General features: G+C 42.5%; 1 protein-coding gene across 5 annotated transcripts in view; it reads right to left on the bottom strand.

Annotated features, from left to right (window-relative positions):
* The window catches only part of LOC147008560 (lipopolysaccharide-responsive and beige-like anchor protein), a 597819-nt gene that overhangs the window by 100846 nt on the left and 469307 nt on the right, over window positions 1–27666 (bottom strand). For all 5 annotated transcript variants that reach the window (XM_085864642.1, XM_085864638.1, XM_085864639.1 and 2 more), the window contains one exon: window positions 7343–7460. In XM_085864642.1, coding sequence (XP_085720768.1) covers window positions 7343–7460 — 118 coding nt within the window. The remainder of the gene's footprint in view (window positions 1–7342; window positions 7461–27666) is intronic.

Genomic DNA, 27666 nt, shown 5'->3' with positions numbered 1-27666 from the left:
CGTCGTCGTGCTCCTGCGATGGATCAGATTGTTCCTCCTCCTCCTCCTCGCATGCAAACTTCGTAAGCTCAGCCAAATCCTCGTCCGTTAATGGGTCAGAGTTGGTTTCGATGAGGTTATTCACTTCGTCGTGCGTCATGTCGTTGAATCCTCCTAGAATCTTCGCCAGCTTGACCGCCTTATCGATTGCCGAATGGTGAATTTCGTGTGGAGAAAAGGCCTTGTATTCGTGGACGCATTCTGGCCACAGCTTCTTCCAACAGGCGTTTAAGGTTTCTTTTTTCATTTCTTGTGGAGCCTTCTGAATTATTTGGAGACACGTTGCTATCGTGAAATCACGCCAATACGCCCTCAGAGAAAAATTGTCGTCGGAATCCATGGCCTCCACGAGGTGCTGCAGCGCGTTGCGAATGTAAAGCGCTGATGTTGGCTTCGTCCTTCTTGATGTAGCGTATGGTCGATTCATTCAAACCGTAATGGCGCCCAACCGCGGCAAACGTTTTTCCTTTCGGCGGCATCGTAGGGCCTGGAGAAAAAAATGTAGAAAATATCTGTGTCGTTCACAAGCCAAACACTCAAGACAGCGAGAGTGCGCCTCGTGGGCAGAAGCCAATCAGCGCCAAGGAGAAATGAATAGCGCGCTCTCTGTCTTTGTCTCGTGCGTTGTGTCGACAAACATACAAATTTTTTTTTTGTTTGTTTTATTATGAAGATACTTTCGAGCGCCACGCGTTATAATTTATTGCTTAAATAATTTATATTTTATATATTATTACCGCAATGTACCGGGGGAATCTGCAGAAAAAATTAGTTACGTTCCAAGGGAAAACCCGCGATGAACCGGGGGCGCGAGAGGTGAATCGTGATGAAGCGGGGGTTGACTGTATATATACACACAGTGTTGGGCACCGATAACCAAAAAGTTAACTTCGATAACGATAATCCGATAACCCCCATTTTTAAGTCCGATAACGATAATCCTGTAATTATAATACAAAGTTATCAGAAGTTAACGATAATCCGATAACGATAACTACTTTTTAACAAGAATTCAAAAAAACAAGGAAAAAGCTTCAAAACCCATAGAAAAGGCTTATTTATGCTAAACCCAAGAATAAAATAAGCATTATGCATCTTTTTAGAGTCCATGACACTATGTGCTGGTTCCCCTTGAGGAAGACCAACTTCTCAAAGTTAGGCCCAGCTGACAGTCTTGACCTCTTGGGCCTCAGGATGTCCTTGCCGAGAGAGAATAGCCATTCCACTGCGGCAGAGGACGGAATTGGGGTGTTGTACTTCAGGAAGAGGTTGGTGAGGATCGCCTCCCCCATGAAGTCAGAGTCGACCATGCCCTCCTTCCCATCAATGTCCAGCCAGGTGTCGACAAGTTTCTTGGCCTTCTACTTGGCCACGTGATTAACACACCGTACTGGGACATTTGTGCACAATTTCCAGACCTCATGGTGTATGGTGAAGAAAGAAATGTTATCGGACAAAAAATTAACGGACATTATCAGACTAAAATCGGAGTTATCGGAAGTTAACTGGTCCGATAACCATAAATGGAAGTTAACTTCCGATAAAAAAAAGTTAACTTCGATAATTATATCGGTTATCGGATTATCGCTTTTGTGCCCAACACTGTATATATATATATATATATATATATATATATATATATATATATATATATATATATATATATATAATATATATATATATATATATATATATATATATATTATATTTACATTGTACTTTGTTCTGTTTTGCCAAGTGTCGCTCTTTGAGTGACTTGATTCGTCTATTTGTCTGCCTGTTTGTGAGCAGGATATCTCAAAAAGTTATGGACGGATTCGTCTGAAACTTGTTGGACATGTTGGGTGTTTGACAAGGATGAATTGATTACATTTTGAAGATCTGGATCCGGAGCAAATCCGAGAATTTTCAAAGTGATTCTTCACCACTAGCCGAAACCCCGTCACAGACGGATTCCGTTCCATGAGCCCAATATGACAACCAGTGGCGGCTCTTGTAAGAGCTGGATCCCAGTCGATGTACTCCATGGTCTTACCTAATGAGGCCTACAAAACGTCCTTGTACACGACATTTATGGTGTACACTACTCCTTGTGAAGAAGTCCCCTGATTTGTGCACGTGTCTACTTTGACGTACACCGTGTCAAAACTTCTCAGGTCACAGTACCGAGAAAAACATGACGTGACCGCTAGGAGGAGCACAAAATTGGTCCTTCAGTATTAATGTATAGATGCTTCAGAATTGAAGGTTGACTATTGCCACTATGTGCGATGCACTCTTACAGGTACGAAGTTTCTTTCAGTCCAGGTCACAGTACCGAGAAAAACGTGACGCGACCGCGAGGAGGAGCACAAAATTGGTCCTTCAGTATTAATATATAGATAGTTCTTCATGAGAGATCAGGCCAAAAACAATGTATCACATGATGTCTCAAAAAGCTATGGACAGATTTGTATGAAACTTTGTGGACAGTTTGTGTGTGTGCCAATTGATTCAATTATGGTCGAGATCCGGATCAGATACGAGAACTATTTAAGTGATTCTTCACCATTGAAAGAACGGGCCAAAAACTATATTTCAAAACATTGTGAATGGGTTTTGACAAAACTTTGTGGATGGATTTGGTAAATGACAAGAACAATCTGATTAGATTTTGGTTATGGTCCGGATGCAGATCTGGCCTATTTGTGGGATGCAAAACGTAAACTGTTCAGCCTGGTGGAGGAATGCGCGTGATAGAGTGCTGTTCCAGCTCAATCTGCTTCAACACCAATATCTCAAGAGTCCTCTTTGGCAATATTTTGGATATTTATTAAAACTGGTGTAAACTGGCTTTTCAAGGCAGGCGAATGCCTCGTATTATTTGCAGAGCTAATTATATTCTGAGTCATTCAGAGTTCATTACATTATATATCATTCATTGATCCAATCTATCTTGGTGTATGGTTCACCATTCTGGGTGGCACAGCTGCTTCTACTTTTGTTCCCCTCAAGGCGATAAAGTCCAAGGGTATCCGTGTAATTGACATATCTCAGCAAAAGGCCAAGTCTCAAGGTCTGCATCGCACCCACGACAGGCAGGTTGGTGAACTGTTTTCTATCGCTTCACTTATGGTCTTCTTTCTCTCCCTCTCATCTCTCCATCTTCCCACAACAATCTGCTCAGATCATGCATGTTCCTTCAAAATTCCACATCTGGTTACTCTCCCCAATTCCCAATTCTACATTGGTTGCTCACCAACCATTACTTCATCCATTTATTCTCTCGTCTGTGCAACAACTAACTATCAACATCTGTTGCCTCATGCCCCTCCCTCCCATCCTTCAAAAGTGCTGCTCAATGTCACTTTATACTTTCTCAAATACCCATACCCATGCTTGCTCTCTTTTACTCTCATTTATGCCTTTCCCACCCCACTCCTGACATTCCCTTTCTGCCACTTATGCCCAATGTATTTGAACCTCGTCAGTCTGTGATGCTACTGCTTTCCTTTGTACAGTTCCTTTATGAGCCTTGGTTTTTGCAAGAAAAAAAACCAAGAAAAAAAACCAAGCCAAGCAATATTTCCAACTAGTTGAGATAGCAGGACAGCGGGAAGATGCCACTCCATTTTCACCATTCTTCAGATTTCCAATGGCGAGTTTCACAAAATATTCATCTCTAGATTGAAACATCTGAAACAAAACTTAAGTTGACACCAAAACCTGTGTTATCAGTGTTATATGAATGTATGTGTATATCCTATAGAATATCATTGGAGCAAGCTCCAATAACCAATGCTAAGCTCACAATATCAGGGAAAAGAGCAGTATTTTCCTTTTATCCAAGTTATAAAGAATCAGGAATGGGAAATTTTAAAGGGCAAAAAAGAACATGCCACCACCTATCATCATAGTCCAACTTGAAATAAGTACCAAAATAATAGCCCAAAAACATAACATCCACACCCTCCAATCAAAAAGATTAACCCTCTCTCCCTTTTTGCCCCCACCTATGCCTTGTTCATTTTTTCGCAAACTTATTGTTTTCCTCACTTTATCATGGTGTGAAAGCAATGCTCCACTACTTTTAAACAATACTATAACTAGAATGACACTTGGTAGAGCACATCCTTCCGCCAGGCTGAACGGTTCACGTTTTGTATCCCACTGATACCAGATCTGCATCCGGACCTTGACCAAAATAGAATTGGCTTGTTCTTGTCACCTACCCAACTCATCCACCAACTTTTGTCATAATCTGTCCACAACCTTGTAAAATATCATGCTAGATATCGTTCTTGGACCCATCTCTCAACGGTAACGAATCACTTAAAAAAAGTTATCGGATCCAGATATAGATCCGGATCTTCACCAAAATCTAATCGATTCGTCATGGTCACACTCCCAATCTGTACAACAAGGTTCGTCTAAATCCCTCCATAACTTTTTGAGATATCGAGTTATATATCGTTTTTGGCCCCATCTCTCAATGGTGAAGAACCACTTCTAAAAACTTTTTAAAATCTCTTTAAAAACTCTTTATAAAATCACTTTAAAAAAAACTTTAAAAAAAAGAAAGTGGTCGAATCCGGATCTGAATCTTCACCAAAATATAATCAATTCGTCCTTGTCACACACTCAACCTGTCCACCAAATGTCATCCAAATCCATCCATAACTTTTTGATATTTCCTGCTCACAGACAGACAGACAAGCAGACAGGGGTGAAAACCACTTCCATCCACCTTCAGTGGCGGAGGTTGAATTTTTTTTTTTATTGCATCCGGATCCAGATTTTCACCAAAATCGAATCAATTCGTCCTTGGCAGACACCCAACTTGTGCACTAAGTTTTGGCCGAATCCGTCCATAACTTTTTGAGATATCTTTTTTGGTCCTATCTCTCAATGGTGAAAAATCACTTAGAAAAAACAATTTTAAAAAACCTCATATCTGGATCCGAATATTCACCAAAATCAAACCAATTCATCCTTTGCAGACACCCAACCCATCGACCAAATTTCGTCCGAATGTTCATAATTTTTTGAAACATCATGCTCACCGACAGGCGGACAGACAATCAGAGAGGGGTGAAAACACAACCTCCGTCCACCTTTGATGGAGGAGGAAAAGAAAGCCCTAACATCTACCAGCATGACAACGCTCCTTACTAAACTGCTGATGTTTTACCATGACATTCTGGACATGACTACACGACTGCAATGGAGGCAATACAAAAAGCAAAGGAATTTGTGTCTACCAGAAAGACAACACACCTTGCCTTACTATAAGAAACTGGTTCAAGGACAACAGCATCAAAATCTGCAGTGTCAGCTCACAGACCAAATTTAGCCCAATCAAGCAATTCTGGGATATCTTGAAATTTCACCCGAGGGGCAGAATCAACAGACAACAATCCATCACTGAGCTTGCACTTGCTCTGAGGCAGGAAGGCACAATATTGCACTGGACATCTCCTAATATTTTGTGCAAAATGCTACTGACAATGAAATCTTTGAGAAAACAAAATAAACTTAATTGCAAACTAATAACATTTCCTTTCTGTTCCAATACTTCTGTTGTATACAGTGGGTGCCATCCTCTGTAATTTTTGAGGTTAAAGTGAAAGGCAATGCAATAAATGAAGCACACGAAACACAGCCAAATAATGTGTGTGTGTGTGTGTGTGTGTGTGTGTGTGTGTGTGTGTGTGTGTGTGTGTGTGTGTGTGTGTGTGTGTGTATACAAGCGTCCACGTATGCATGCCTGTAATTGTTACAACGGTTTGGATAAAGTACAGCACTGTATTGTACAAATCTCTCATCCTTTGCTTGTCTTTCCCATGCCCTTATCTGTCCTATTTCCATTTTCTTATCCTTGTGCTTTTCTTATCCCCATTATTCATGTAAATTTTCAGCAACAATTTTGCATTCATACTACACGTTTCACTTTCTCCATTTCAATCTCAAGATTAAAAAAAAATCATGATCAAAATTGCACCAATTAGGACAAGCATGTATCGCACTTAAAATATTATGTCATGTACTCAATCCAGCCACTGCAGTTTAGAGTTATTTTTCTTTTATTACCATGATGCTAAATGTCAACCCAGCCTGTTTCAGTGCAAAGGCAGGATGAAAGCCTCCCTAAACTCGATGTTTAGGGCTGTTTGGCATACTCGTCACGCTCCCCACGTGCGGGTTGGGGAGAATGAGCAGCCATGCGAATCAAACCAACACCAATCAGAAAGAAACAAGTCATTAACTGCTGAACCAAACATCAGTTTCCTTCATGAACAGCAAAGGGAGGGGGTGGGTGGGGGGAGTGGGACAAATCCATTAAAATTGTGCAAAATAAATGCTGTATATAAATTATCAACAAAGCCACAAAAACCCCATCACTCTTTACCATCCTCAACAGGAATCCCAATATTATTCGAGTTTTTAACTCCCATTATTTTCTTACTAACTCCCCCTGTGGAATAACACAGGCACTAATGGCTGCACAGTAAGCTCTGAGGCTCATGACGTCTGAGAAGATTCCAGGCCTCTATGCTGCTGGTCTCCGGGTCAATGGGTCACTCTTTTGATGAAAGCTCCACCCAGCTTTTTATCGTCTTTGTGCAGTCATCTATTTTGCAACATGTCCCGCTTGTGCAGGACAGTGGAAGTTGATGAAGGGAATGAGAACAGTCGGGGATGAGGGAGGGTGGGGGAAAGAAAGGGAGGGTGATAGTAGCATAAAAGGAGCCCTGACAATATACCGGTTGGTAAAGGAGAATAGGTATGCATACTGTGTATGTGAAAGAGAAGTTGAATTCAAGGAAGTAATGGGTGAAGCTGAATGAGATTTGATGGTATGATGGGACAAAGAGGGTGATGATAACAAAACGAACCTCAGAGGAGAATTGAGGTTATTAAGGTAAACAAGAGTTAACGGATGGTAAAACAGGTGAACTAAATTTCTCCACGATTCAGAAGAAAAATATTTCATCAGAATTTTTTTTTTTTTTGAAAAGAGGCAAATGAGAACATGCTTCAGTTTTCATATGGTGTAGAAATGTCAATGAAAAGTAAGGAGGAGAAAGGTTTAATTATGTGTGAAGAAAACAAAGTAATAATGCCATAGTCAATCGACAACAAACTCCCGATGATTAAACAATGCTATATTAAAATGTACGCATTTATCATTTCCATTCCATAAGGGAAATTGATTCGATACACACACCTTGAAATATGGGCACGCAATAAATTCCTCATCTTAACAAAACCCTGATTCTATAGGGATAGTCCCACCCCCACCCCCAACCCCCAAGTCACTTACTGTGATCTCCAAAAAATATCTCAAGAGCCGTTTTCTGGAGCAGGACGCGACGAGAGAAGATTGCTCGCATATCACTGAACAGCCATTTTCCATGCAGCCCATTAATATAACCGAGGCTCTGCAAAGTAATCACATCCAAGATGAGTGCACTTATTCACAAGTACAACCTTTGCTTGATGATTATGGAGGAATTGGTGATTTAACAAAAAATAAAAGACACTCGTTACACAGTCATTAAAAACTTTTTTTTAAATGAGTGGCCTGCTTGAAAAAAAAAAAAAAAAGAGACAAAATGAGTATTCCAGCAGCTTACATTTGGAAGGAACTGTTTAACAGAAGGCAAATTTAAAAACAAATAAACTGGAGGGTTCAAAGAACATGTTCATAAAACATGGTACAGTGTTCAAGTATATACCGTACTTCAATTTTCATAAAATAATTATTTCAAAGATCATCAACAAAAATTAATCTGGAAGTTTAGCACAATGAAGAAGTCTTATACATCACCCCAAAGAACATGTACAAGTACTGCAAAATTGGATGATATTGGAAGTGTTAAGAAGGTGATTCGTGCTCTACGGTGGTCAAGTATATAATTCAATTCGAGTAAGGAAAAAAATAATGCACGCAGTTGAAGGGCTAGCCCATATTTATATACAACTACAATGAACGCCAGTCGACCAATCGGCAATCTTTGATCAGATCGCAAAATAACGTTAGGTGCAAGTGTGCCATCATGCACTGTGCTTGTGTCTGTCACGTTTGAACAAAATCAGACCATGCATGTCTGAGAAATGGTTAGGGACACATTAAAGTAACACAAAATGGCCGCCAGTCAGCTATCTTGGATCTGATATCGAAAAAAACACGACATCCTTATGTAAGCCATCATTCATTATCTGTGTGCCAAGTTTGAACAACATCGGTAAATTCATGTCCGAGAAATGGTTGAGGACGTATTCAACCGGGCTTTTTTTTTTTTACAACTAAAATAGACACCAGTCGGCCATCTTTGATCGCGAAACAAAATGATGTTCATATGTACACCATCATGTGTTGTATTTGTTCCAAGTGCGAATAAAATCAGTCCATATATGTCCGAGATATGGCTGCGGACGCACGCATGCACGGAAATGAGAATCGAGAACAAATCTATAAGCCCCCGTTTCGGACTAAGTCCAATGATGGGGGCCAATAAAGGTATAAGGATTGTAAAAGTCGTATATATAAATCAATTCTGGGTTTTACCGCCGTTTATGCAGTGTCTATTACACCACCCTATCTAACACGTTACATTAGTTATTTGTGCCTGTTCTTCGTGTCCTTTACGACGCCTTTAAAAACAGCTAGTGTCCTGTTTGGAATGATTTTCAATTTTCTTTGACTGCCAGGCAAGGCAGAGAAAGTAACAATATTATACTCACTCCTCACTGCACATGAGTGCTCGAGCCGAATTCAGAACCAAAGTACTGTAAAATGGCAAATTTGTCTTCGGATTCATGTTCCGATTCTTGTTCGAGATATAACACTCAACACTTTGTTTCTCGATCATAAACTGATTCGACAGACAGACAAATGGATGTATGGACCTGGCCCAATTGCTTAAGCGTGTTTCTCACTTTGCGTGGGCGGGGTAATAAATAATAATCAAATACAGAGAAAAATACAGGTCAGAAAATTAGGGGAAAGAAAGGGCATGAATTCACAGAGAGAAACCCAGAACATCATGATATGAGCTTAGCCATAACCAAAAGCTAAATTTCACAACGCTACTTCACCACAACAAGTTCCTCAAATTTTATACTGCAAAATGTGTAGATGGAGTGAGGATAAACCATTTTAAAATGGCCAAGCAAAAAGCTGCAAGCCTGCACCAAGCTTACATGTGAGTAAGTGAGTGAGTGAGTAAATGAGTGAGAAAGTGAGCTTGTGTGCATGAATTGAGTGCAACTAAATGATGTGCATATATGTTCGAGCATGTCCCATCAGCAGATCTGCATTTAAGCTGTTTAGAGAAAGCCATCACACCGTTTATGGATATCCACAACATTGTCTACTGGTCAAAAGTATTAAAACACCCCCATTTTTCCAGTTTTTACTGAAATTTAAGCAGTTCAAGTCCAGTGAATAACCTGAAATGGTACAAAGCTAAGCGGTAAACTGCCAGAGGTTAAAAAAAAGTTGAGGTTACCAAAACTGAAAATAATGAAAATTTCAGTTGTTGAAAAAGGCCTTTTTCAGGGAACAAGTAATGGGAAAGCAACTGCAGCTGTTCTGCAGCAATGGAAGTAAATTAAGCCTTGAAAGTTGATGCAAACAATTCCTACAGGTGTCCCAATTTTTGTTGATTAGTTACAAACCCTCTGTCTGTATAAAAGCAGTGTTGGAACACTGTGTGGCTACACCCTCTGAAGCATTATTTGGACAATATTGCACTGCAGGATGAAGTATATTGCGATCAAAATGGCGAGAAAAAGACAATTAACAAAGGAAGACAAACAGACCATTATAACCCTTAAAAATGTAGGTCTTCCTTTAGAGAAATTGCAAAGAAGCCAAGGTGTCAGTGATTACAGTTTCCGACACCATCAAAAGTCACTTGGAAACTGGAGGAAAATTTGACAGGAAGAGGTCTGGCAGACCCAAAGTCACAACACAATCAGAAGACAAGTTTCTGAAAGTCAACACCTTGCGTGATAGGCGGCTCACAGGACAGCAGCTTCAAGCACAGCTTTCCACTGGTCGAAGTAAGGAAGTCTCAGTTTCAACTGTGAAGTGAAGACTTCGAGCTGCATGTTTGACAGGTCGAGTGGCAGTAAGAAAGCCATTGCGAAGATGGCAAAATAAGAAAAAGAGGCTTGCCTGGGCCATGAAGCACCGCCAGTGAACTACTGAAAACTAGAAGAAGGTCTTATGGACCGATGAATCAAAATTTGAAATCTTCGGTTCATCGCGCAGGGTTTTTGTACACCGTCGAGTAGGTGAAAGGATGGTTCCTCAGTGTGTGACACCAACTGTCAAACATGGAGGAGGGAGCGTGATGATCTGGGGCTGTTTTGCTGGATCCAGAGTCGGTGACTTGCACAGAGTGACTGGCACCCTGAACCAAAAGGGCTACCACAGCATTTTGCGGCACCATGCAATACCCTCTGGTCTATGCCTAGTTGGTCAGAGGTTCATCCTACAGCAAGATAACGACCCAAAATATACCTCCAGGCTATGTCAGAACTCCCTTAGAAGAAAAGAATAAGACGATAGGCTTCAAATCATGAAATGGCCAGCACAGTCTCCAGACTTAAACTCCATCGAGCTGGTTTGGGATAAACTGGACAGAAGGGTGAAAGCAAAGCAACCGACAAGTGCAACACATTTGTGGAAACTTCTGCAACAGTGTTGGGAAGAACTTTCCGAACAATATTTGATTTCCATTGTAGAAAGAATACCACGAGAATGTTCAGCTGTTATATCTGCAAAAGGTGGCTTCTTTGACGAGGCAAAATTTAGATTAAATTTTGTTCAACAAAATGATTCCATGATTTGTTTTTGATATGCCATTGTTTATTTGTTCTATGCTCTAATTTCAGAGTACATTGAAACATTAAACTGCTTAAATTTCAGTAAAAACTAGAAAAGTGGGGGTGTTCTGAAAGTTTTGACCGGTAGTGTACATATATATATATATATTTCAGCACAAAATATAGCGATAAACAAAGGATATGGATTTGCTTGATGGCATTTCTGCTCAAAATATTGTTTGCCAGAGGGCTGCCTACATTTTAATGTCCATCATACACTCCAGAAAAGATGGGAGAAATAGTTGCTGGAGAGGGAGTAACACCATGCAAGAATGAAGCAAATAATAAACAGCTTATCAATGGTAATGAGTCTCCCAAGCCATACTTTGAACTCCTGATCCTATTTGGAAACCTTTTCTCCGACCCTGCCGTATCGGCTCGCGCTGAATGCCGCTTGGAATGGTTGAGCCTTGGCCTGCGTAGCTGAGGAAACCCTCGCAGTGCCCATTGCCCATTTCAAAGTCAGTGAAAGCTTCTGCGTTCAAGTAATTCCCCTTTTGTTTGCAATGGTCTCATCTCCAGAGGCAGCTGCTCCGAAAGTATGCTGGTGCAGCAACTATTGTGCCATCCTGTCTTAATCCAATCGGATAGTGATCGGCACGACTCGGCCGTCTGCTTTGGTGCTCTGCCTGGATGAAAGGTTTTTGACCACTTGGCTGAAACGTTATAGAGACAAAATATATTCCAGTTAAACAATACTTAAGTGGCCTTTGAAATCATACAAAACACATTAACTCGAAGTGAAAACATTGTAAATTGATAGCTTTCAGCAAAGGCATTGGAAGGAAAAGAAAATGTACATAGTGCCTGGAGCATTTTCTCAACAAAAGATCTTCGATGGAGCAAATTTGGCCTCTCCGGCAAGTCAAATAAAAATCAGATAATTGTCAAAGGTCATCCCTTTGCCGTTGCTATTACACCTTCCACTGGAGAACTGAGGATAGCAGTCTCTTTCGCAAGAGAGTGCAGTGTATTTTTGTCTGAAATAATTTTCATCGATGACCTCCAGGTAATCCTTCCCCATAAAGGACTTTAAAAAAAAATGGTGTCAGCATTTTCATTGGCAAAACCTCCAATTTTGTACAAGTGTTTAATTGTGGATGTCAGATTGGACACGACTTTTAAATAAAAACATCATCCAATGACTGGCTCTCAGATGAGCTTGTACTTATTTAAATATGAAGCACAAGGGAAGTATAAAGTGATGGAAAAGATATCAAACATGTGCCTTTATAAATCATCCTTAAGACAAGTGAGGATGGTCTATAGAATGCCCAATAAGCCTGGACTTGAACAAGCTAACTCAATGACTGAGAGGTTGGATCTGAAACTTTGTCTCCAGAAATCTCCAGTTGGCTCTCCTTCCAGAGATTCACAGAAGTGATTCCATAGATGGGAGAAAATGGGGACAAAGAACAGTACAAAAGAAGAAAGCTTGGATTCGAGAAGATTAACAAAGTGTGGGTTATTGGATGATATATATCCTCTTCGACTAAAAGTCATGAGACTGGATAATAGGCCTTGCTGTGCAGTCATTAAATAATGCTTGATAATCATAGCCTGGAATTTTTCTCAAAAAAAAAAAAACATTTAAAACATTTGCTACCCGTTTTTGATAGTTTTGAGGTAGGAATCCCTGGTATTTCTCCAACACTGGCATTTCAAATTATGTGGTTAATGGTGTTTTGCTCATAACTGGCATTTCAACGATTCAGGAAGACCAAACTATCAGACAGACGTTAACAATGTGTATTGGGACACGTCACTTCACGAAACATGTTTCCACATCGAGGCCCCAAGAATACACATTCTTTCTTGACCCCATTAGATGTGAGGCTGAGTATTAACCACAGTGATGAAAGGCTTGTGTGTAGCTGCTCTTCCTTGATATATCATGGAATGTATGCCTCACAAATTGCACCAATAGTGCCTGACATTCCAATGACTTCCCAAGCTTTTTCTTTACATGATAATGGCCACATCTGTTCTAACAACCTATTTCAAGGTTCTCTTTCTGAATGAAGTTATTTTCGAGAACGAATCGTGGGCTATGATCTGTCAGATCAATGGTTAAAGGGAGGTGTTGCCTGTAGTCTTTCACTTTCAGATGATTTGCCCCACAGTTGTTCTAAGATTGGCAAGGATACTTTATATGATGCTGATGCAGGTGCCCATCCTCTGACAGCTGAACATAATTCCTCATTGAAACTTTATTAACTCCTTTTCAAAAATGAAGCTCTGAAACTGAGAAAAGGGACTGTTCCCTGATTATTTATACTACATGATGACCATATTCGTGGTAATTATATCAGACAGATGTGTGGGTACCTCTCACAACGACAAATTTGTGTCCCATGACTTTTGGCAGAATTAATACAGCATGTATTAAAGTAAAAATGTTAAAATAAATAAATAAAAACTAGCAAGACTGCAGATGGCCACGATGAATCCATGCTCAAGAATCCATGTTCGACTATCCAGCAGGATCCATGCTCAAGCCTTCGACTATCAACAAAGATCAGTAGCCTGGGTATGTCCTGCGAAACCGACTCCACAGTTTCCTTTGTAAAGTGACATATCAGTACGAAAAGGATTGCTCTTCTTCACACTGACAATAAAACTGCAGAAAGTGCATCAAATGTGTATGAACTCCAGCCTCCATGACACAAAACAAGACAAACTAGAAGAGCACTCGGTAGAGTGCATACTTCCACTCAGATCTGGATCTTCACCAAAATCGGACCAATTAGGCCTTGTCACACACCCAACCTCTTACCAAGTTTCATCCGAATTGGTCCACAACTTTTCGAGATATCGTACTTTACATCGTTTTAGGCCCTATCTCTCAATGGTGAAGAATCACTTAAAAAATTTGAATATCTGGATCTGGATCTGGATCCAGATCCGAATCTTCACCAAAATCTAAGCAATTCATCCTTGTCACACATCCAACCTGCCCAGAAAATTTCGTCCGCATCCGTCCACAACTTTTTGAGATATCCTGCACACAAACAAACAAATAAAGAGACAGACAGACAGGGGTGAAAACATCACCTCCATCCACCTTCGGTGGCGGAGGTAATAATATAACTCGGGTGAGAGAGGTGATGGAATGGTGAATCCAAAGAATAGGAATGAAAAGTGCTGAGAGATGGTTCCACAATATTTTACACACTGTATATAATCGCATGTGTTATTTGAACGGTAACTCTTATTACGAAAAACAAAAACAAATGCAGCAACAAACCGACAATAAAAGTCCCTGAAAAGTTTATTTCTAAATGGAAACGAGAACTCAAGACTGCAGAGGAAGGACAAAGAAAAAAAAAAAGGAAAAGGAAAGCATAACTTGTCGAGATGAATTGTGGGACCTCTGAACAGGCCGTATGTGATTTCTCATAACTATTTTCTTATGTGCAAGAAGTTACCAAATTTAGATGATTATGAGTCCATAACTTTGCAAGATGTCTTCTTCCACATGATGTTATAGTTTTAGATCTACAGCTCATAAATCCATTCAAATTATAGTGGTAAAGTACAATAATAAACATAACTTACGAACACATTAATAATACTAGAATGGCACTCAGTAGAGTGCATACTTTCGCCAGGCTGAACAGTTTACATTTTGTATCCCACTGATGGGCCGGATCTGGATCCGTACCTTAACCAAAATCAAATCGGCTTGTTCTTGTCACCTCCACAACTCATCCATCAAGTTTTGTCATTACCCTTCCACAACTTTAAGATATCCTGCCGAAAGACAAACAAACAAAGAGACAAACAGACAGACAAACAGGAGTGAAAACATAACCTCTGTCCATCTTCGGTGGCAGAGGTAATAATTGTATCAAGTGCTAAAATTAGGATTGGGTGTGCTTTATTGTTAAAACATTATCATTATCTTTCGTTATTTTTGTTTGGTTTTGCATTTCAACCCTCTATTAGAGCTGAGTGAAACCAAAACCGAGGCTTCGTAACAGAAACTGCGAAACTTCCATGATCCTATTAGAGATCTCTTTTAAGAACATGCAATATAATAACGATAACAAAGTCATTAAAGTTTAAGTCAAGCTTCTCACGGGTCTTATTGACAAGTTGCTTTCCATCTTATTGAAAGACAGCAAACACTGATCCATTTCAAAATAGAACGCAAGTTTGGGTTTCATCCTGGACATTCAATGCTGGAGCAAACTGCTCGTCCTTTCTCTATGATGAGTACAGGACCGAAAGTGCAAGAAACCAACCCAGGCAATGTCTATAGATATCCTTTGGTGCACCTATTTGATCCTGGGTATCTGCAGTTACCAAGTTTGCTTTCCTGTAATGAATGAATGAAGAAAAGTTATTGACATCATCTGATGGACTTCATGCTTTTCTTTTTTGCTTCGGACACTACACTGCATTCACCATTTCATCATTGTATAACATATCATTTCTATTTTCAGTCCAATCAGAAGGTTGTAATGGGTAATAAATTTTTTTTTATGATTGCACTCTTCATATTATGGCAGATAATATTGTAACACTTTAAATTCCCAGTATCACACGTTGCACACCTTTGACATTCTCTGGTGTAGAATTTCCTCAATTAACTCTCAACTGATGGCCTATAACCAATGCACATTCTCCCAGTAAAATTATTTTGTGCAATGATATAATTTTATATTATATCCATGTACAATAAACCTCGCTTCGAGTTCAAGATGCGCTCCTGGAAAAGAGAGCACAAATCGAAAATGCGCTATACTACATTGGCACATCGGTAATAATAATAATAATAAAAATAACAATGTAATAAATAATAATACAAATAATACTAATAACTAATAATAATAACATTGGGGTATCGGTAATACTAATACCAATAATAATACAATGAGGTATCAGTAATAACATGAATAATAACAATACAGATGGTAAACATATTACTTTCCAAATAAAAAGAATTATTGACCTTATCTGGAATTGAATTTCCAGATAAGGTATTGTCATCGCGCACCGTCCGTCCGTCCGCGATTTCGACTTCTCCTGCCAAACTGCTGGGGTGATCTGGCTGAAATTTGGAAGAAACATTCCACTACTGACTGGTCACAGGGATTGCAAAGCTCATTCCAGTCACATGAGTTTAAGTAGGTCAAAATGGCCAGCTTAGTAAGTTTCTTCAAAAATCTTCTCCACACCCAACAGACAGAATGCTACCAAATTTGGGTTACAACATTAGGCCATGGAGAGATAAACTATAGGTCCAGTGGTCCTTAATTTTTTTTTAATAGAATAGCATTTGTAAGTATTAACAAAAACATGAACGATGTACAAATATCAATAAAATAAAACAATAAATTGCCGCTGCTCCTACTCTGCTCCTACAACTTCTACATGACAGCAGTGGGAGACAAGGTGGGGGAAGGCTCATCATGCTGCAAAATGAAGGCAAAATAAACAGCACTGATTGGCTCAGAGCGTATGCATACAGTACAAGCAATGGTGGCAGTTGTGCTTACTCGGCAAGCACTGAATGTTATGGGTTTTCTTCATTAAATTTTTTCTCTGGAAGAAGGAGCACTATAACAAATCAGCGTTCAACGGACCAGCATGAAGAGAGGTATTACTGTATAATATGATCTTCATTTGGAGGCTGTAAATTTAGAAAATGATCAGATTAAATTGTTCGTTTTTCATGTTATTTGATATTCTTTCACGAAGGAATGTGTTCATCCATAAAAGCGATGATTGCTTAGTATCATCTTGACTGCACCTCAAATGGTAGTAATTGTGCAGAATAATAGCAGTCTATCAGAATAAGCTTTGTAGGGCGTGGTTGCATTTTGCATGCTTAGAAGGCAAAATAGGTTTTGTCGCAAACATGCTCAACAGGTCAAGTTCAGAAACAGGTCGATATCAAAAATGATATCCATTCTCCTGTTACTCATATAACATATTTCCATGCACCACTAAACCCAGTTTGAAAACCTCACTGCGCTCGATATTGCATTCACATGCAATTTGCCATTCCGGTCTGGCAGGATAGCTGAGAGCAGTAATCTTCACTATTTTTAGAGGGGGGCCACTTTTGCTGATAAGGTATCAGTGTGAGAGCGGCCACACCGCCTCGTAATGGCTATTATTAGGCCACGCCCTCACGTGCTCTTCTTTGCTGTGGTTAACTGGGCTGCAAACCCAGTAAACACTCATTTGAAACCATGGTGTCAATTTGATAGCATTTATAGGGCATTATGATGGGGTGTTTTCACATTTGTGTATTATAATTATCGGCCACACGTCAGGGGCCGCACTTTAGGGCACCAGGGACCACCAGTGGCTCACGGGTCATGCAATGAATAACAGTAGCCCAGAGCAATGAGCACTCACCCCTGAGCTGTCTATCCTCAGTTAGAATGTCAACCTAAATCTAAACTGTCAACCTGGTTTTGCAGGCAAGGTAATACATGTGCACGCCTTTGCCAGGTAGACAGCATGGGTTTTAAATGCTTCCGCCGGTTTTATATAGAACCCGCCGGTTAAAAAGAAAATGTTGCTGCTTGGGTGCATTTTATCGCCCTTCCCTTCTCCTTCCCTCACGCTGCTTTCACTTCCCAGCCCCTCATGCCACATTCCCCTCCCCTCCTGCTGCCTTCCATTCCCTTCGCCTCACACTGCCTCCATTCCCTTCCCTTCATGCTGCCTTCCCTTCCCCTCCCCTTGTGCTGCCTTCCCTTCTGCTCCCCTCACGCCAACTTCCCTTCCCCTCATGCTGCCTTCCATTCCCTTCCCATCACGCTGCCTTCCATTCCCCTCACACCACATTCTCTTCCACTCACACTGCCTTCTCTTCCCTTCCCATCACACTGCCTTCCCTCTACCTCCCCTCACACTTACCCCCTCCCCTCTCCACCCCACATAGCCATCTCCCGGCAATCTCCGCATGCTGAATTAACGTGCTGTTTAACTGACCCAAATTCGTTAAATCCTGGACTACCCAAACCCCACCTTCTCAACCAGACCCACTACCAGATGCAAGTCAAGAACCCTCTCCTCATGCTTACCTGCTGTGAAACCCCCTCCCCCTCCCAACTTTCTCCCCCATCTTCCTCGCTCCCGGAGTGTATAGCAATGGTTGATGAGGCATCGCTCATCCCCAATATTCCCATCAGCAAAGCAAAGGGTTGTATTTTCTCGTAATGATAATAAATAAAAGTTAGAGAAGAAAAAAATAGAAAGCACAAGAAAGAGAATGGAGGAAGGAATGCGAAAGAAAAAAAATAGGAGTGGAAAAAATGAGAAAAAATTGATAAGAGAAAGCTGAAGCAGAAAGAAAGTTCAACTGAAGGAAAAAGCCACAAAAAAGAGGAAGTGGAGGAAAAGAGAAAAAACATTGAGGAAATGGAAAGAAAAAGAGGAAGCAAACAGGGGAAAAGCATTAATATGAGAACTGATACATGCAAGAAGTGAATTATGTCAGGGTGGTCTCCAAACTCATTGCCTGCTATAACAATCATTTCTCATGACCATCAGGCCAGGTATGGGAGCATGCGCCAGAGCAGCGCGTCGCTGCGTCCACTTTCCGCCGGTACTCCAGGGGCCTCCGTCTGGCCATCCCCCAGGCAGATGCCTGGCCCATCCCCATCTCCTTGAGATGCCGATCAACCTGCTGCAACCACGAGGTACGTGGTTGGCCCATTGGCCTCCTCCACTCACGAGACTCCCTCGCTGAGAGAATCTGGTGAGCAGGATCAGCGTCAGGAAAACGAGCCACATATCCAGAAAGTCGCAGCTGATGCTCACGGACTATGCAGGTAACAAAGCTCATTTGAGTCTCTCTCAGCAACCGCTCGTTGGACACAAAGTCTGACCAGCGATAGCCAAGGATTCTCCGAAGAGACCTGGTACCAAAGGAATTAAGACTCCATCTCAGATCCTTGGTCAGAGTCCAAGTCTCGCATCCACAGAGCAAGATTGGAAGCACCAAGGACCTGAAGACTCGGACTTTCGTCCTCCCGCACAGGTACCGGCAGTGCCACGCCGCATTATCCAGTGAATCCATGACTCCCCAGGCCCGACCCAGATGTCTATTGACCTCTGACTCACAGCCAGCAGAGACATGGATATCACTGCCAAGGCAAATGAATCTCCATGACTCAACATCCTCACCACAAACAGGCACAGACAGGACAGCAGCATCCAAGATGTCATTGAAAGCCTGGATCTTCGTTTTGACCCAGGAAACCCATAATCCCAGCGGATCCGACTCCTCATTCAGCACCTCGAGGGCCCCCAGAAGGATATCTAAAGTCTCTGCAAAGATGACTGCATCATCTGCGAAATCAAGGTCAGAGATCTTGACATTCCGAAACGATGCACCGCAGCATGATCTCTCCGACATCCTCCCTAGAATCCAGTCCATATTAGTGCTGAAAAGTGTGGGGGCCAGTGCACACCCTTGATGAACTCCAGTATCAACTGGAAATAAGTCAGAGATGGTACCACCACATCACACAGCACGCTCAGTACCAGAGTAGAATTCAGACATCAGAACGATCAGTTTTGGTGGCCCCCCAAAGAAGACTAAGAATCCTCCAGAGGGCATCCCGATTCACTGAATAAAACGGTTTACAGAGATCAACGTAGGCTGCAAGCAGCCCCTGCCGAAACTCTCATCTGTGTTCAGTGAGGAACCGAACGGCAAATACAGTCAATCGTTGACCTCTTTGGTGTAAAGCCTGACTGCACTGGTTGCTGGTGCTCAAACAGATGGTGGCGAACCCTATCAAGAATGATCCGAGCAAAGACCTTGCCCGGCACTGAGAGCAGCGCCACCCCTTGGTAGTTGTTGTAGTCTTTGCGATCACCCTTCCCTTTCCAGAGAGGGACAACAAGGAACCTCTTCCAGTCAGTTGGGATGATGCCAGTGTTCCAGGCAGAGCACAGAACTGCATGCAACGACACGAGTGCAGCATTTCCACCAGCCTTGAGAAGTTCAGCATGGATGCCACAGATCCCTGTGCTTTACCCCATTTCAACCGGCTCACCGCAGCCTGTGTTTCCACAAGCGAAGGTGGACCACAGTTGATTGGAGGGTCAGCAACAGGGATTGCAACACCCCTGACATCCAACTCGACAGCTGGTGGATCAGCCTGGTGCAACTGCTCAAAGTAACCGGCCCAGCGGGCCTTCACTTCGGACTCCTCTGTCAAGAGCCTACCACCCTCTGCTCTAACTGCAGTACACCGAGGGATGGGCTTGGATGAACGCAATGCGCGAATTCCCCTATAAGCAGGACGAGAATCACTTGACTACAGGTGACGCTCCACCCCCTCAGATTCCTCGCACATAGGCCTCCTTGGCCACCCTTAGCGCACGTACAGTCTTACGCTTCAGCTCCCTGAACAGCTCAGCTCTGCCATTCAGCCTGGCCCTGCGACTCTGGTCAATGGTATCCAGTGTCCCTTGAGAGACAAAATTCTTCTTTGCCCGACAGTGAGTTCCAAGACATCCACCGGCAACATCAAGGACGGTGGTCTTGAAGGCACTCCACAACTCTTCAGGACCTCCCAAAGCACCCAGACCCCCTCAATAAATCTCCACTCAGCTTGTTCGCAAACTCCTCAGCTATCCTCTCATCCCTGAGCTTGCCAACATCCAGCCTAGGCTGGGATAGTACCATTATACTGGATTTAAGGTGCAACTTCAGAGTTGCTACAAGCCAGTGGTCAGTATTGAGGAAATGGGCACTCCGGTCGACCCTGCAGTTCTGGAGCATCCTCCAGTGACCTTCAATGAGGACATGGTCAATCTCCTTTGCCACATCGCCAGCGTTGGAATACCAAGTCCAGCGATGAGCTTGTGGGCGCTGAAACCATTAACCGGCCACCCTAAGTCCATGACTTCTTGCAAAATCAAGGAACTTAGTGCTATTCTGGTTCATAGTTCCTGACCCATGGGGACCAACACATGTCTCATAACCATCCCCATCAGTTCCAGTCGATGCATTGAAATCCCCCAAGACTAGAAGTGTATCTCGTCTGGGGCACTGATCAACCACAGACTCGAGCGTGGTGCGGAATGCATCCTTCACGGTGAGATCACTCGCCTCAGTCGGAGCATAAACAGAGACTCGGGAAATGACACCTAATGAGTGACGAATCCTTTGTCTCATCATACGTTCGTTGACTGGTGTTACCTTAATTATCATTGGCGTCAGCTTATTGGACACAGCTACAGCAACTCCTTGGGAATGGTAACCATCAGAGCGACCAGACCAATAGTAGGTGTAACCACCCACCATTATCTCGCTGCAATCCAGTCTCCGAATCTCAGAGAGTGCTGCAATACCGATGTCCAAACGCTTGACCTCAGATGATAACAGACAGATGATCACCCTCTCTTAGGGATAGGACATTCCAGGCACCCACCCGAAGGGACAGCCTCAGGTTAACCCAAGGAGACTCCTCTGGTTGACGACACCTTAGCACCACTCCGGCACACTCTCCCGCAATCTGACCCGGGAGTGTGACCCCGTGGTTTCCCTCCTATCATCAAAGATTGGGAATCGCGAAGGCTTTGCCCCAATCCCGTAATCCAGTGAGCTGCCCTGTGAAGGGAAGCTGCACTGGAGGTGGTGGGTTTTCAGATTTCTTTGCGTTTTTGTGTTTTGCGGAATGAAGGGTTTTATGGTGGCCGGAGTGCCAATCCTGCCACCAACCTCCGAATAAGAAGTAGCCCAACTGCAGGAGGACGTCCACAGACACAGTTGGGCACGAGATATGGATGGCCATTGGCTCACAAGGAGCTCCTCCGCCCTTTGAGGCGGAGGTTCTGGTCTGGATCATCCTCCATGCTCGTGGTGCATGACCATGAGCAACTAAAAACAGAGTTTTTAACCTCAAATTGAGAAGTCTTCGGTTGGTGAAGACATTTCTAATCAAACAATTGCAGAAGTCATTGAACAAAATTTTATCTTTAATTGCCATTCATGAATGAGGAGGCTGCCCCCTGCATATCATGAACTGGCTACTAATGACACTTAGTTTGGGCTAATGGAAGCCACAATTACTTGTTACAACAAAGCAATGAGCACAACCTTTTATTGGTTCAAAAAAAACAACAACCTTCTGATCAGGGGGAATTATTTCCATTTGAGAAAATAACAGTAAATTCTTCTTCTTTTTGGCATCAAGAGTTTCTAGTGAACGCAAAGACAAGGATGTACAGCATTGTTCTGATTTATTTAATGGAGAGGATGTCCTGCTAGAAAGGCAGACAATCCGTGTATTTGGGCACAAGGCGAGCCGACCTTCGTCCTTTTACGTGGCCACAGGTGATGAAGCAGCAGCAAATGACACATTAAGCTATTTAATGCCCGGCCCCCGAGCCTGGCCCGTAATGAAGTCTATAATTTATAAGGCTCGTCGCGAGCGGCTCCAAACGCTCGAGCCTCCTGACCCCAATTTTCACGTCCAGCCCGCGATCTCTCGACCGCAGACAAACTCAATTTTTCACGTGTCGACCTTTGGCTCAGGATCTAAAAAATTTATTTTATTTCTATTAACTCTCCCATCGATACTTTAGTGACCATAAATCTCATTCAGATGGAGAAGGAGAATGGTTATACTAATCGATGTAGTGATAACAATGCCTGAAGGTATAATTGTTGTGCCTTGATGCTGCCTGGTTGCTGTGGTATAAAACCTGTCACGCTGATGGCTGAGAGTATTTAGATTTTAGAAAATGAGACTGAAATGGAATATATTGTGCCATCTGTCTGTCTGCCCTTTACGTGGCTGATCCTCCCTGCTCCATTGTCAGTGTGTCATACTCTCACCCAATGTCATCTAACGATTCCATGGGCTTTGACCTTTGTGTAAAAAGGAGAAAAAATGACTTGAGAATAAAGGTGATAAGGAACTTTCCAGAAGTGAATATACAGCACACACAATAAAGAGAATCCCTTAGTACTATTGACAAACTACTTCGAGACATAGAATAGTCCATTTACTGTCACACCCTGAGAAACTGCTCGATTAGACAACTTTCAATTGCGGTTATAAAAAACATAAATAAATAAAAGAAAGTGAACCACCTTGGTGAACTCTTGTTGGCATTTGTCCTTTTTCAGATGGAGAAGTCAGCCCTTTCCATTCTACTGAATGAGACCAGTTTTGACTCGTATTTGTGGACACCAGGTTGAACGTGCAGCAATGACGGGCTCCAGGAAAGTGTCGCCTTACCGAGGAAAAGGCCAAAGATGCTGTTGATACAGAGGAACCACGTCCCATTTCTACTCCTCTACGGGGGTGTGTGGCACACATTTTGCCATGACCTCCCTTTTCCGCACACCCCCACGAGAATTCGATGGAGTTTACTTACCTCTGTACCTGACCGTCACATGTTCTTGATGCATGACATGCCAATTTAGATGCAATGGTTCATTAAAAACAGTGACATTGTCCTCACATCGTCCAATGGAAAGCCTGCCTGAATGCTTCTGCTGTGCTGATACATTTTTCCTGAAATAAATGATGATACCCATGGCTGAACACCTCTCAAGTGTGTACATGTGTGAGGAAGAATTGCAAAAGATGGTGGATTTCAGGCACGGTTTTCTTCTCCATGACAATGACAAAATAATTTAGATGTCTTCTTACTGAAACTTTGTCAGGGGCATGTCCTTATTATAACCATAAGCTTGATATATTACCAGATATAGGTCCGTAAATATAAAGAGACTGCTGTGCCAACCATGTTTGCAGATATGGAAAAAAAAAAGTTATTTTTCAGCTGCGTGGAATGTCTTTCCATGCAGGAATGTCCCAGGCTCTAACTCTAACTGTCCATAAGTATCAGCTGTCAAACCACTCAGTTTATTTCTGTGGTGATCCCCTGATGAAGGTGCAGTCTCTGGAGCTACGAGTCTTCATTGCCTATCAATATCATACCCTGTTTTGTGCAAAACGTACCTCCAAACTGGACTTCAAGGTTGGCCAATTCCTTGGTATATTCCGAAGAGCAAAGTCTATTCTAAGCAGGGAAGATTATAATGTACAAGCGTACAAGCCCTTCTTCCAAAGTGACGTGGAATATGGCTCTCCATGCTATCGTGGTGCAGTTGCGTCCCTCTTTGCTGCCCTGGAGGTGGTCGAGTCCAAAGCATTTTATATTATGGGCATTTTTCATGTTACTGGCAGGAGGCAAAGGGCCTGTCCACTGCCAAACTTATGGTCTTGCTCAACACGTTCTCTCTTCCCTCTGTCCACCCAGAGATCCCATACATTCCTCCAGACACCCAGACCTAGTTATCCTCCCCAAGTCTATAAGCTGGATGCTCACCTCTATTACCCATCGATCCATTTTCACATCTGTGGAGCTAACCCCATATATGTGTGTTGTGTCATGTTCTTTCCTCAAGTCCTTCAAGAGTGCTGCCAATCACCACCTCATGCTTTCTCGCATACTAATTCACAATGTCTTCTACTCTTGCTGATCCCTCCACTCTTACTTCCACCTTCCCTTTCTGCTCCTCAACTTTTTAATTTTTATTTGCAATGTTTTGTCCATTTCTTGCTCTGTCTCTGCTGCCCTCTGTCGTTAGTCCCTCCATGAGCCTAGACCTCCGTTTACAAACATGTCTTCACAAATGCAAGACACTTAAAGTGATAGATTACTTTACTATTGTGTAGCCTGATAATATGTACGCGTTTCACTTCAAATACAGTGTGCTTATTGATATAACAATGGAATTGAAATTGAAATTTTAAAAGGGTCGAGGTAAAGCAATAAAAGGTTCCAGGTGTTTCAGGTATGAAGTTAGGTTCGAAAATTCGACTCGATTGGGTGAAAACAAAACAAAACAGAGTACCCAGCATGAACACTGGACAGGGAGGGGTGGGGGACAATTACAGACCCCTGAGGCATTAGCATTGATCTATACTTTGAAGCAATCAATTAAGGATGGCAGGATGTCAAAATGAGCTATAGAACAACTATTTATGGAAGGCATGAAAACCATGGCAACACTTTGACATCATCACCTTGTGCAGCAGAATAAGAGCAATTAATAATAATAATTAAAAAAATTCATTCAAGTGTTCAACTTACTTGGGGGGAGGGGGGGAGTGACAGGAGGCAGTGATGTATGATATGCTTGAGAGTCAGGTTTAATGATAAAATAAGGGCATAAGATTGGGCTTTTATCAAAATCAATAAGTTTCTTGGTCGTCCACATAAGCAGAAAGAGAAGGATGAAATGCCAACAGCAGGGCTGAGGGTAAAATAGATGGAGAAGGACAAACAAGGGATGCAGGCAATGATGAGAGGTAGGGGAGAACGCAAGGGGTGGAGAAGATGGATATGGAACCCAACAACAACAAAAAATTGGGAGGGGGGGGTTGTTTAACAGTAGAAAAGACCATGGTTTTGGATGGGGGGTAATCTGAGATTGTGGTGTACAGCTGTCTTGAAGACCAGGAGGGAAGAATGAGATCGAAGAGAATGTGGAAGTTGGTTCCACGAGTGGGGGAAAAAAAAGAGGAACAAATGAGTGAAGGTGAGCAATGATTCTGAATTTTGGGAGTTTCACTAAAAGGGGGTTGATGGTGGACTGCGTGCACCCTGCATACCTGGGGACAGGGAGAGGGGGGAAAAGCATGGAGAGGGCAGAGGGTGCAAGATCAGAAAGGAGGCGGAAGAAGACAGAGAAGCCACCGACCTGTCGGCGATGGCGAAGTGAGAGCCTCATTCACTCAGCTTCATTGTGGGAGATTCCAATGATCATAAAGGCCTTGGTTTCCATGGTATCAAACTGAGCAAGGTGTGAGGCAGGGGAGCCAGCCCAGAGGAAATTCCATCAAGTTGCGGATGAAAGCGTTTTGAAGCTAAATGTAACCATAGTCCCATATCTGTTAAAGTGGTATTTCATACAGAATTGGTATGTGTGATGCAGTATTACTTTGATCCGAAGAAGGGTCAATGATCGAAATGTATCGGCTTCTCCCTGCTTCACGTGGCGGTTAGCATACCTCAATCAACGTCCTCTTAAATTTCATCCATTGTTCTACCTGTCTGCCGATGCAGATGGTCCAGCAAGACAAGCTCTTGCTTCTATTTCCTCCAGCGGAACCACGAGCTGATTGTCCTGTTCATGGTGTCTTTCAAAAAATTTAAATTCCTGCCCTCATCAACAGTACTATGCGACAGTCCGAAACAGAGTGGGCTCTCACCCATAGAAACGTCCAAGATGTTTCTACTTCGACACTAGAATTACGTGCCTTGGATTTGGACAGGAAAGGAGATCTCGGCATTTTGTTGGCCTTGATCTAAAGAACCATACTTCCAAAATGTAAAAGTAAGCTCCAAACCAACACTTAATGACTGCCAATGGTCTCACAATCTTACATTCAAAAAATATAGGACGCAAACAAAGAAAGTACGTCGTTGGTTTGAATGCATCTGAAATCTACATATGACAATGAGGCCAGAACATGCAGAAACACGTCACACTAATTATAACATAGCGTTTATAATAGAATATAATAATAAAAGCTCTTTGTTGAAGTAAAGCTGACTTGACTGACAACTGCCTCGGGCAAAGTGAACACATGTGAGCAAATTTAGTGATGGGGAGGGGTTGGTGGAATGAAGGGAATGTAATAACGAAGCAGTATATTCTCAGATGAGTTCGAAGACAGTGCGCGCTGACTACTTACACCGGGGTCCACCTGAAAATCACTGTGCCATATGAGGAATAACACCGATACCATCAGCCCTCTGACTGCAATAGCAGTACAGATAAATAGGGCACAAAGGAGATGGTGAGGTCCAGCCACGGTGCCATAAATCAGCCGCGAGCAGCACACGCGCCTCCACTGGGGCAGCGTCGAGACGACAGCGAGTGCGGGTTTACCTCATCTTGCCATATTGCAACTGAAACAATTTTCCTGGCGACCAAAGCAGAGGAAATATTTTTGACGCGGAGAGCACTCTGCCGCCGCCTCACCTGACAGATGATTGCACTGAAAACCCTTCATTAATCTTCGGCCTCAACTGAAGCTGCCACATCGGGCCTATCACAGGCGAGCAATAATTCCCTCATCCATCAACTCCTTCCTTGTGCCCTTTAAACGTCGAATGAAGCAACTACCTACTCTAGCGCGAATACTTCATCCACAAGATGCATTTGTGTACTACGAGGCAATATGCATGCCGTGCAATGAGGGCATTTCAAAAATGCTGAGCAGGGCAGTTCTGAAATGAAGCACAAGCTGCTTTGACTGGTGCATTGAAAACATCACAACTGACATGCAATAACACGACGGAAATGTTTGACAGTACAACGAAAGCCACCTTCTTTAGTTTTGAAGGTGTGTACGTTTATCAACTCCCTCACCCTTTCCCGCTTCACTCCCCCACAACTCACATACAACACTGGCTGATTGAACAGATATGCATGCCTGAGGCATTGTGGCAAGTGCAAACTGTGGCCCCCAGGCACATTCATTAAAATTTAACATTAACTTTTTAAAAGAGCGAGTGTGAAGGGGGCGATGGGATGGGAAGACAACTTGGGGGTGCAAAAAAGGACGAAAGGTGGTGAGGTACTGTGACGGCAGATAAACAACCAAAATTGTGATTGCTGGTGCTTCCCTACAGCTTTCTAGTGAAGAAAAAGCATACCACTGAGAAGCTGTTGCAAAGTCCATCTATTTTTCAACTCATAAAATACTAATTAGTACTACCAATACGAAGAAAAAAAAG

This window comes from Eptatretus burgeri, chromosome 18, assembly GCF_056783735.1.
Source record: "Eptatretus burgeri isolate ZD-2024b chromosome 18, Ebu_testis_v1, whole genome shotgun sequence".
Classification (NCBI taxonomy): Eukaryota; Metazoa; Chordata; class Myxini; order Myxiniformes; family Myxinidae; genus Eptatretus; species Eptatretus burgeri.
This window is presented reverse-complemented; position numbering and strand designations above follow the sequence as displayed.